Below are 12,380 nucleotides of genomic sequence, written 5' to 3'. Positions count from 1 at the left end.
GGTTAAGAATCCGCCTGCCAATGCAGGGGACACGGGTTCGATCCCTGGTCCGGGAGGATCCCACATGCCGTGGAGCAACTAAGCCCATGCGCCACAACTACTGAGCCTGCGCTCTAGAGCCCGCGAGCCACAACGACTGAGCCCACGTGCCACAACTACTGAAGCCTGCGTGCCTAGAGCCCGTGCTTCGCAACAAGAGAAGCCACCACAATGAGAAGCCCGCTCACTGCAACAAAGAGTAGCCCCTGCTCTCCACAACTAGAGAAAGCCTGCGTGCAGTAATGAAGACCCAACGCACCATAAATAAATTTATATATTAAAAAAAATCCCAGAGAAAAAAATAAGCATTTGAATGGTGATAGTAACTCAAGCTCAGCCTTGCTACTTCTTACTAGATTAGGAAATCCTTAAAAGAAGGGCCCATGTTTAATGTCTTTTTAAAATAATCACCGTAGGGAATTCCCTGGTGGTCCAGTGGTTAGGACTCTGTGCTCTCAATGCCAAGGGCCTGGCTTCAATCCCTGGTCCGGGAACTAAAATCCCACAAGCCGCATGGCCAAAAAAAAAAAAGGGGTATTTTAAAAAATACATAATCACCATAATGTTTACTGTACTTAGAATACAGCAAATATTCAATATACAAATTAAGTAAATGAAGTAGCTAATAAATGCTTACCTTCCTTACTAGCTGAGAATTTAACAACACAGGTAAATTTCAAGGCAAACTTCTTAGTAATTTAAAAAAGAAGAAAGTCAGTTTTCATTAACAGGCCCAATTTAGCCAGAAAACTCCTGTCCCTATTACCTCCAGTTCTGGGACAATGCCAACAACCTCCCTCCAAGCGTCCATAACTTTTGGTTACCTCAACTCTGTGATATACCAAAAATGATGGAAAAGAAATACCTTTCTCTCCTTCCCTCTAATAAATGTCTAAAGAATATTTCTTCTTTCAAAGGTGGAAGAGCCAAAACTAGACATTTTCGACCAAACGAAGTTCTGGTTCCAGCAATGCTACCACCAACAGTCTACCACTGTAGATCCATGCAACTCCTGGCACATGTACCTGGTAAGATCTTTTGCTCAAAGCAACAGATGGTGACTCTAGTTATGGTAAAGTCACCTTTCTACTTTATGAATGAACCTAAAAACTGCTGTCACACAATTCGATTATCACCAACAGAAGAGAACATATTAAGTTACAATCAAAAGTCCAGTTAAAAAAATAAGGTATATCCTTTTATACTTGACATTTTGACTGCAAGAGTTAAACTTCAATTCATTTAAAAATGCAAAACACATATCAAACCTAAAATTACTCTAAAAATTAAAATTAAAAAACCAAAACAAACCAAAAAACTAATGATTCAACTTTTTTAATACTATACAATAACTCAGTCAACCTTATCCATACACACCTTAATAGACTGTTATTAGATACATATAACTTCTCAATCAGTACCCATGCAAAGACTATGTTTAAAGAATGAAAAAGTATATTTTCCTCTTGAAGAAGAATGCCCTCTGGAGGAGAGGGAATATACTTGGGAGCCTTGGATGTTGGTAATTCCACAAAGTCAATGTCCACTTTTGTTTACAGCCATACCTCCTGATCAACCACCTCCCATCAAGAGGAAGCTGGGGAAGTCCATACAGAGCACAGAATTGGGATGGCTACAGTAGACTGAGGGAGAGGGAATAAAACATACCTTCAGTTGGCATTCTTTTCCTATTCTAACTAATATCAATAACAAATCTAAGATTCTACCAAAAACTGTATAATCTTGGGCACTGGACAGCTGAATCAATCTCTTGAACCTAGTTTCTATGCCTGCCAAATAGGAATAATAGTACCAACCTCAGGGAATAGTTGTAAGAAATAAGGAGATGATGTTTGCACATAGTAAATGCTCAATAAATGGTAGCTTATATCCTTAAGACTAAACAAGTAGTTTACAAAACCAAATTTAAAAATTGAGACTGTAGGGGATGAAGGAAGCTGAAGCCATAATGTCTAATTAAGACTTATAAACAAAAATTTAAGGGAAAGGTCATAAAGGGCCCAAACAAGGACAATATAGAGAAATACAGTCTTCTCCAAAGATGTCATAGTGTCGATATACCTACAACAATAAATGTCTAGGTAAAAAAGAATTTAACTGGCAACTCAGAAGAATATACTTTACAAACCTTTTAAGGACTAATCACACTAGGAAAAACCAAAAGTTTTATAAAATAGGATTATTTAAATGGCACTAAGAACTGCCTTTTAAAAATACTAAAATGTATATAGAGCAAAACTCCTTTGATTATAACAAAGACTTTTCCCCAAGAGCACAATACCTCAACATTATACTGTGCTTAAACTCCTTTCTCACTACATGCTAAGAATTTAACATTTTCATTCCAAATGTACTTTTGTGTCTTCTACCTCACAAATATCTTTAATAAAATTTGTAATACAAGAATATTTAAGGAATTCCCTGGCGGTCCAGTGGTTAGGACTTGGCACTTTCATTACCAGGGTCCGGGTTCAATCCCTGGTCGGGGAACTAAGATCCAGCAGGCAGTGCGGCATGGCCAAAAAAAATAATAATAATAATATTTATAAGTACTTGGTTTATGAAACGATTTTTGAAACATTTCATTTGATCCCCAGATATTACCTCTATTTACTCAAGAAACTGAGGTCCATAGAAATTAAGTAATTTGCCCCCACAAACTACATATTATTACACTATTCAAGAGGTTGATTCAGCTGTCCAGAGATTATCAGCAAAATATTTAGTTCAACTAAAACCAATGTCTTTTAACTCTTTCTAGTACACCACAACTTCTTCCCCAAGACTCAGTCCAAATCTTCTTAGTTGGAGCAGTATTATCAACTACTATAAGTAGGTTAACCATCACCAAAGGCCTAAAAATCTTTTCCCTGCACAGTAGCAGAATTTCACCTGCAGCGACTTTTCACTTGCCAAGGGTCTTGAGCTGTGTAACATTAATTATTATTCTTGGATCACCTTATGATAAGATCTATTATTATAGTTGAAACTATACCAACAGTAATGCATGGCTGAACCCACTGTATAATCTCTCAACTCGTATTACTTCTCATTTTTTACTTAGCTAGTCGTCCATCGTTCAATCCTAGATAGAAAAGTAACATGAAGTATTAGACTGACCCTGATATTTTTTGTTACTAACAGAAGTCAAATGCAGTGGCCAAAATACTTAAAAGGAATGGAGAAGCAATCTTATATACCACCCAAAATATAATGCCATGACAGAAAATTTATGCCTGCATTCCAACTTGGTCCAAATACATTCCAAAAACAATTTACCAGCAATCCCTTTCCTCAAATTCCCACATTTCTCTCTTATAGATACATTACCATCATTTCCCAAGGTATCCTAAAAGTAACTTATAAGGCACTCTCCTTCATAATGACCATTTCCGTGAAAGAAATATAAATACAATTTGATAGTCATCAAATTGTAATTGAAATTACTATATTGGGGAGTTTAACTTTTCAAGAAATTCTGCAGGAAGTCTTTATATAAACTTTTATTTGCCAGAGTTTATGAATGGTAGAGGAGATTTGGGCAGGTAAGAAGAGATATATGCCTGTACCATAACTGCTGTATTAATTTGAGTCTTTGGTAGCCATAATATAATTTTCTCTATAGGTAATATTTTGAACAACTTCACACTTGGGCTCTTCCTAGCTATGTAAATATACTGTTAACAGAAACTTCTTCATTTCCATGGAGAACTGAAGAGCGGCCCTGATTTCTTGTAAAGGAAATAGCTATCTGTTTTGCACAATACCCAGTCCACTGTGGCCACCTAATACGGACAAAAAGGGGGAAAAAAAAAAAAGACCTATTTGGAAACGTTTCTTCTCCAGCCAAGGGCTGTTCCCAGATAAAGGCAATGCTCAGAGTACAACAAAAAAAACCCTTCTCTGAAAAAAGAAATGTGCCAGAAAGCAGAGGCATGGATCGGGAATAAATAGGGAGTGAGTGTATGCGCTCAATGAGGGTTGGAGGCAGCAGGCGCAGCGCGGAGATGCTCCAGCGAAAAGAACCACCAGCCGCCGCCGCCGCCGCCGCAGCAGCACCAGCAGGAAGTTTCAATGGGGCCGGGCAGAGCATGCGCCCTGAAGCCGCGCGGTGGCCTTATGTGGAAGGAGCACCACTTGCGAACACCAATAATAGACCGGCGGCACCAGAGAGAGAAACATGAGCAACAAGCACCTTCTTCAACTGTTTCCCCTCCGTCTGAGCCCCTCCTCCACCCTACATACTAACCACCCCACCCTACCCTGCAAATGGGAGGGCGACTTCTTCTTCCCCTAAGCCTTATGCCAGGATGAAGGGGGAAGGGACTGGAAAAGTGGGGAGATGCTCTTCTATTATTTGGGGGGAGGTGGGGAGGAGGAGGAAAACTATGGGGGAGGAGAAATTAACCCTCTACCCTCCAAAGTGGAGAAGCTGAACCGACTTCGCCCCCCAAAGCGAGAATGGAGGAGGACCCCCTCCTAAGGAGGAGGAGCAAACCTCCCGACTCAGAGGAAGGAGTTTGGGGGGTTAAACCAGCCCTGGAGGAGAAAGGAAAAGAGACCAGAGCCGACTCTCTCGGGGGAGTTCCCACTAGAGGGAGGGAGAGATGAAGTGTCCGCTGGCCCCCGCCCACCCAGGTGGAGGGAGAGAAAGGGGCGCCCCGAGAAGATGAGCCCAGCCTCCCCGGAGATGGTAGCGAGGATGGTGGGAGGAGGGGAGGGAGTGAGGGAGGAGTAGAGGAGAAAAGCGCAAAGCTGGCCGGAACCTGCGCTCCCCTTCCCCCGCCACCGAGAGGGAGAAGGATTGGGGGGCCCGGCCCCCGCCGCGGGATAGCAGTCCCAGGGGCGGCCGACCAGCACAATGACCCCTCCCCGCCCCCAGCCCAGACCTAGCCCGCGACGCCCCCACCTCTAATGGGCGTCGGGCGGAGTGGCCCTACGGGGCCTCCGCCCCGCCTCCCCACTGCCCAAGACCCCGGGGGCTGGGAGGAGAAGACCGGCCGGGCGGAACTGCGCCCCAGCGGGAGGACAGAGCCTCGGAGGTCCGCGGTGTCTGTGAAGAGCGGAGAAAAGGAGCGTGCCAGGGCCGCTTCCCGCCGGGCGTTCGGGCCCCTAGCTTACCTTCTCCGTTGCCGACGTCCGGCGGCGGAGCTTGCAGCACCCGCTCCAGCTCGGGGAACGGCAACTCAGGCAGGTCGAGCAGCGGCCCGTAGCGCTCCAAGAAGGAGCAGACTACGGCGAAGTTGGGGCAAGAACCCGGGCAGCCCGGAGGAGCCATAGCCACCGCCGCTGCCGCCGCCGCCGCCATTTTGAACTGGAGGATGGAGGAGGAGGCGATAGGGGGGTGGGGGGAGTTGGGGTGCCGAGGAATGGCAGGGCAACCTTACAGACGACAGGAGGCGCTAGCAAGTGGGCGCCCCTGCGGATCCGAGCGTCTCAGGCACGGCGCAGCGATCCCACAATACAACGGCGGCCCGGAGCAGTCGAGAACCGAGTCAGACGTAGGAAAGAGAGGCGCCCCGTGCCTTTCGCTTTCCGCTCTCTTTCCGCCCCCCTCCCTCGCTCCTCCCACTTCGGGTTCGCCACTGCCTCGTGTGACAAGGGGAATGAAAACAAGGGCTGCGGGGCAGGGAGGCGGGCTGGAAGCTGGAGAGGCGGGAGTTTTAGGAGCGGTGACCAATAGGCTTGAAGGGGGCGGAGCTTCACTCGATAACAGGCCAAAAGACTTTTCCAGGGCCGGGCGAGTCGCGGGGGGATCGCCTAAACGGGTCCGCGGGAGCAAAGGTGAGAGGTAAAGCAGGGAGCCTTTCGAGATCGCTGCTCCTCGGAGAGAAGGCGTTGGGTAAGTTTGGGGGGGCACTCCCGGGACAGAAACTGGGGCACCAGATGGTGGGGGAAGTTGAGGAGAGTGAATAAGATGCAACAATAGAGCAGAATAGGGGGGAAAAAAACGATTCTGAGAAAAAATTGGAGAGGGGAAAGGTGGAGAGGTGCCCTGAATTAGGGGTTGGGATGGAACCTTTGTATGGAGATGTCTCAGTGAAAGTTTGCTGAGGGATACTGCTAAGGTACAAGAACCGCACCTGTGCTGGAAAGCAGTGTCTGAAAACTCTGGGGGACGAGGGCCTGATGGAACGAGGCTCTGCCGGGATCACTGTCTGAGGAGTTGGGACCCTGCTAGGAAATCAGGGTCTAAAAGGACCAGGCTCTTCACAGGGACCAAGGTGTGAGAGGACAGGGCCCTGCTGTGGTTGCCAGCGTGTGAGGGGGAGGGGCTTTGTTGAGTCACGAAGATCTGGGGACCAGGCTCTGTAGCGGCCCAAGATCAGAGGGTGCACTAGGACTACACTGAGGGTGGACATGGTAGGAAACTTTGTGCAAGGGCAAAAAGTTTGTTACAAGACAGGGTTCCGCTTCGTTGGGAGAAGCAGTGAGCATTCTCCCACAAAGAATCTCAGAAAAACCATTCAGTAATGCAGAGTAGAATGTGCAGCTTGGGATACAATGTGCATTTTGGTTAAGAGCCTGAGCTTTGGAGTTCAGCAAGACTTGATTCCTAACGGAACCGCCTCAGGACATTGCGGAAGATTTTTTATTTCTCTGAACCTCTGTAAAGTCGGGGTGATAATAGTACCTACAACATAGGATTTTACTAGATAATTCACAGTAAATTGATTAGCACAATGCCCTGGCACACTGTAAATACTTTAAAAATATTAGTTGCTACTATTGAAGAAAATTCCTAAAATTTAGATTGAATTCAGCTATTTGTAATTGATAGTTTACTACTCTGAGCCAAAAATTTCAGTGCGCATTTAAAATTTATATAGTATCTACTTACTAAAAAGAATTTCAAAGTATAATATAAACCATTTAAAATAGGACCATTTATAATTAAAGGAAAATAAAGAAATATATAGTCAAGTAATTATATTGGGAACAGAGAAAATGATTACCACAATTAAAAATTGAATTTTGTTCTGCATTTCTAGGTAAAAGGGAAAACTGTAATGTTCTATATCAGACTTATTATCTAAAGAAAGAAAGAATACTCGTTTATCAAGAGAAAAAAATTCTATATTATAAGAGGAGTTTATTACCTAGAACACTGATTCTTAATCTCAAATAATATACAAACCCTTTTTGGGACTTCCCCAGCAGTCCAATGGTTAAGACTCTGCCTTCCAATGCAGGAGGTGAGGGTTCGATCCCTGGTCGGGGAACTAAGATCCCACATACCAGTGGGGTGCAGCCAAAAACTTAAAAAAAAAAAAATACAAACCCTTTTTATTAATTTATTTATTTTAAAATTTTATTTGTTTATTTTTGGCTGTGTTGGGTCTTTGTTGCTGCGCACGGGCTTTCTCTAGTTGTGGCGAGCAGCGGAGCAGCGGCTACTCTTCGTTGCAGTGCGATTGTGGTGGCTTCTCTTTGCTGCGGAGCATGGGCTCTAGACACATGGGCTTCAGTAGTTGTGGCATGCAGGCTCAGTAGTTGTGGCTCGCGGGCTCTGGAGCGCAGGCTCAGTAGTTGTGGTGCTGGGGCTTAGTTGCTCCATGGCATGTGGGATCTTCCCAGACCAGGGCTCGAACCTGTGTCCCCTGCTTTGGCAGGCGGATTCTTAACCACTGCACCACCAGGGAAGTCCCTACAACCACTGCACCACCAGGGGATTCCCTACAAACCCTTTTTAAAGGAAAAAAATGTTGTTTTAAAATTTACAAATACTGGGAGGGGGAGGAATTGGGAGATTGGGATTGACACATATACACTATAGATACTATGTATAAAATAGATTACTAATGAGAACATACTGTATAGCACAGGAATTGTACTTAATGCACTGTGGTGACCTAAATGGAAAGGAAATCCAAAAAAGAGGGGATATATGTATATGTATAGCTGATTCATTTTGCTGTACAGCAGAAACTAACACAACATTGTAAAGCAACTATACGCCAATAAAAATTAATTTTAGAAAAAAAATAAAATTTACAAATACTCTTGAAAATTCCAGTTTAAGAAATACTGATGTAATTAAAGTCTATACAACAATGTGAATGTACTTCATGCCATTGAACTGTACACTTAAAAATGGTTAAAATGGTAAGATTTATGTTATGTATATTGTGCCACAATAGAAAAGTTAAAAAAGTGCTCGCTTCGGCAGCACGTATACTAAAATTGGAACGATACAGAGAAGATTAGCATGGCCCCTGCGCAAGGATGACACGCAAATTTGTGAAGCGTTCCATATTTTTATGGGGATATGTGTGTATGTATAGCTGATTCACTTTGTTATAAAGCAGAAACTAACACACTATTGTAAAGCAATTATACTCCAATAAAGATGTTTAAAAAAAAAAGTTAAAAAAAAAAGAAAAGTCTCACTTTAGGAAAATGTGATGAATTATCATAGCAAAAGAGAAGTCTTAATTTAATGTTTAGTAAAATATTTTAAACAACAGTGAAATGAAACAGAACTAAACTAAAACATATATTGTACAACACAGGGAATATAGCCAATATTTTACAATATAATGGATATAAATATAGTTTAACCTTTAAAAATTGTGTTTTAAAAGTGTGAATCACTGTGTTGTTGTACACATGAAGCTTATATAATATTGTTCATCAACTATCCCTCAATTAAAAAAAAAAAAACTAAACTGAAATATGTTGTTAGAACTCTCAAACTCCCAAGTATATATCTCTATACCTGGGACCCTAAAGACCCCAGTTTAAGAAAAATTTGACCCAGAACTTACCAGTTTTGCAAAGATACAAAAATCTTCATAAGATCATAACTTAATTGACCTTAAATGAAAGGCAGGTACACAATATTAAATAAAATCATATCTTTGTGAATGAATTTTTTTTTTTTAAATCCTCTGTCCTATTACAACCATTTTTTTTAATTAATTAATTAATTTTTTGGCTGTGTTGGGTCTTCGTTTCTGTACGAGGGCTTTCTCTAGTTGTGGCGAGCGGGGGCCACTCTTCATCGCGGTGCGCAGGCCTCTCACTGTCACGGCCTCTCTTGTTGCGGAGCACAAGCTCCAGACGCGCAGGCTCAGTAGTTGTGGCTCACGGGCCTAGTTGCTCCGCGGCATGTGGGATCTTCCCAGACCAGGGCTCGAACCCGTGTCCCCTGCATTGGCAGGCAGATTCTCAACCACTGCGCCACCAGGGAAGCCCTGTGAATGAATTTTGATGGAAAAAAAACCTTCAAACCAAAAGAAAGATTTAGTTATATCATTTTCTGAACACTACCCCCCTGCCTCTTTCCTTTCTCTTCGCTTTCAGCTTTTCCAGCACCTCACCTGCTCTCCCATGGGATTGTAAATATAACTTTCTAAAAAAAAAGCTTTATATAATTTTTTTCTTTTCTCAGTGCTGACATTGTTACTCAAAGCGGGGACTGATAAATAAGGTTAGAATTTCTGCTTTTCTGATCAAGATTGGCATTAGAACAAAGTCCATGGGCATCAAAAGTTATATCCACCCAAAAGATGAGAGATGTTGTACTACAAAACAAGGTTTAGGTCATACCTTCACTAAGTCTGTTCTTGGAAAAAAAATAAATGATAAGCACTGTCTCTTCTTGCCTTGGGCTAAGAGAATTTGTGGGTTACAAGAATTTAATCCCAATTTATGTAGTTAAATAATTGCGTTATATATATCAGACTAAAAGGTAAAGATAGAAAAAAAAGTAGCTTTAAAAAAAAAACTGTAATTTATTGCTACTGCCATAAAGAAGCCTTTAAATAAGAATTAAATTACCTACACTCAGTCTTTATTTATGAATAAGAAATTTCTTAAGATAGTTCAAATTTCACATTCTCTTAGGGGAAAAGACAAAATAGTTTTGCATTCAGAATTAATGACTAGTTTATTCAAAATACCAAAAAGAAACAAACAAAATGCTCGTCAGAAGAAGAATGGGTAAATAAATTGTGATATAGTCTTTCAACAGACTACTGCTCAGACTGATACACACTTGATATATATTACAACATGGGTGAATCTCAAAAGCATTTTGAGTGAAAGAAGAAAGACACAAAAGAGTAGGTACTGTAAAATTCCATCAATATGAAGGTCTAGCTAATATATGGGAATAGAAATCAAAAGCTTCTTTTGAGCTTGGAAGGGGATTGACTAGAAAGGTGCACAAGGGAAATTTCGAGATACATTCTGTTTCATGACTGGCAAGTTTATACATTTGTGAAAACTCTTGAACTCTAAAAGATATTTCTGCATTTAATTGAATGTAATTATGCTCTGATTTTAAAATTTAATGGCTTAGCCTTCAATTTTGTCAAATTACATTGATAACAGTCTGCCTTATAATGGAATAATTTATACATATTTCTGTCTCCCCAACATATTATCTTTGCATTTGTCACACAATTTTTTTTACAGATATTGTAAGCCTGGCAAATGTATATTGAAGTGAATTCGATTCAATTGTGGAGCCAGTTTGGGAATTCCTAATTAGTGATGAGCAAATTTACTTAGGTTTGTTTAAAACTCACTTTTACAAGAAATACTTCTAGAAGTATGTGGATATGTTATATGTAGTGAAAAAGCTGTTGTGTCAACAGAAGTAGGAATCTATGGTCTTCAAAATAGTTTCATAGGAAAATATATGAAAATAAAAAGAAGTAGTAAAAACAAGATTTAATCCAGCCATTTTCTGGTTCTTTCTCTTAATGATAACTGAATTCTCTGTTGCAATAGAATTCTATTCATTGAAGAAACACTTTTAGAAGTGTCTTACCATCTTTTTTCTTAAGAGTTATGCATCAGTCTATTCTTATTTCTTAAGAACATGGCTGAAACCAATTTCTCTGATGAAATAATTATTTTTACTGAAAGAAAAATTATGTTGGCTTTTTTGTAGAAATGTGTAAGTTGGTCCTAATATTAATATGGAAGTGCAGGGAACCCAGAATATCCTCAATGGTTTTTTAAGTGATGAACAAAGTTGAAGGTCTCACACTTCCTGGTTTCAAAAGTGACTACAAAGCTACAGTAATCAAAACTGTGTAGTACTGCCATAGGATAGCTACTATGGACCGAACTGTGCCTCCCCAAAATTCATATGTTGAAGCCCTAATCCTCAATGGGACTATATTTGGAAATAGAGCCTTTAAGGAGGTAACTAAAGTTAAATGAGGCCATGAGGACTGGGGCTCTAATCCCATGGGACTGGTATCCTTATAGGAAAAGGAAAAGACATCAAGAGTGCTCATGAACAGAGAAAAGGCCATGTGGGGATAAAGCAAGAAAGAATCCATCTGCATGCCAGGAAGAGAGGTCTCACCAGAAACCAGCCCTGCTGGCACTTTGATCTTGGACTTCCAGTCTCCAGACTATGAGAAAGTAAATTTCTGTTGTTTAAGCTACCCAGTCTATGTTATTTTACTATGGAAACTCTAGCAGACTAGTACAGAAGTCTTTCTCAACCCTCATAACAATTCATTACAATTTCCTTATACCACTTTTCAAGTTACCTTGTAATTTTTAAAAGTCACCTTTAAAAAATTGTTACAGTTATTTGCATATGTCTTCTCTCCTCTAGTGTAATATTAACTTCTCAACAAGAATCATGTTTTATAAATTTGTGTCTTCCTCCCATAGCACCAAATAGTGTGTTTATGTCCTTTGTTATATTCCACATTTTAAAAATGGGTTAGTAGTTATTAATATTAGGGAGAAATATCACTTTGTTATTGTCTTTATTTGGAGATTAAATACAGTTTAAGGACATGTATATAGGTACCATATTAACAAGGGGTGGACTGTGAAGGTTAATTTTATGTGTCAGTTTGGCTGGGCTATAGCACTCAGTTATCCAATCAAACACTAATCTAGGTGGTGCTATGAAGGTGTTTTGTGGACCTAGTTTACATCTACAATTAGCTGACTTCTAAATAAAGAAGATTATCCTCAATACTCTTGGAAGGCCTCATTCAATTAGTTGAAAGGCCTCAAAAGGAAAAGTGAGGTTTCCTTGAGGAAGAAGAAATAACACGTCAATACTGAAATGACAACTCTTGCCTGAGAGTTAGCAGCCTGCCAGCCTGCCCTGCACATTTTGCACTAGGCAATCCCCACAATTGCATGAGCCACTTCTGTGAAATAAATCTGTTAATATATATAGTCTACTGGTGCTGTTTCTCTGGAGAAACCTGAATCAAGCACCGTTTAGTTAAGTGTACTTATCAATGCTAGAATTCCCATTTGATTCTTTTTTGAAATGTCTAGCTCTTTATTGAGATTCTATATTCATTGAGTCATTGTCATCATAATTTTTA

At 41.0% G+C, this 12,380-nt stretch overlaps 2 protein-coding genes and 1 non-coding gene across 4 annotated transcripts in view; 2 read left to right on the top strand and 1 right to left on the bottom strand.

Annotated features, from left to right (window-relative positions):
• RSF1 (remodeling and spacing factor 1) overlaps positions 1–5,591 on the bottom strand; it is a 170,445-nt gene extending 164,854 nt beyond the window's left edge. The window contains exon 1 of the mRNA XM_061204104.1: positions 5,182–5,591. Within this exon, the coding sequence (XP_061060087.1) occupies positions 5,182–5,368 (187 nt within the window). The 5' untranslated portion in view covers positions 5,369–5,591. The remainder of the gene's footprint in view (positions 1–5,181) is intronic.
• Positions 5,592–5,741: 150 nt separating this feature from the next.
• AAMDC (adipogenesis associated Mth938 domain containing) overlaps positions 5,742–12,380 on the top strand; it is a 33,460-nt gene continuing 26,821 nt past the window's right edge. Inside the window, exon 1 of one of the 2 annotated variants that reach the window (XM_061204102.1) lies at positions 5,742–5,902. The gene's annotated coding sequence lies outside the window, so the exon portion shown is untranslated. The remainder of the gene's footprint in view (positions 5,903–12,380) is intronic. The other variant, XM_061204101.1, reaches the window with a different exon arrangement.
• On the top strand, positions 8,215–8,321 carry LOC133100194 (U6 spliceosomal RNA). Its single transcript, XR_009702433.1, has one exon. It is a non-coding gene; the product is annotated as a U6 spliceosomal RNA (small nuclear RNA).

This window comes from Eubalaena glacialis, chromosome 10, assembly GCF_028564815.1.
Source record: "Eubalaena glacialis isolate mEubGla1 chromosome 10, mEubGla1.1.hap2.+ XY, whole genome shotgun sequence".
Classification (NCBI taxonomy): Eukaryota; Metazoa; Chordata; class Mammalia; order Artiodactyla; family Balaenidae; genus Eubalaena; species Eubalaena glacialis.
This window is presented reverse-complemented; position numbering and strand designations above follow the sequence as displayed.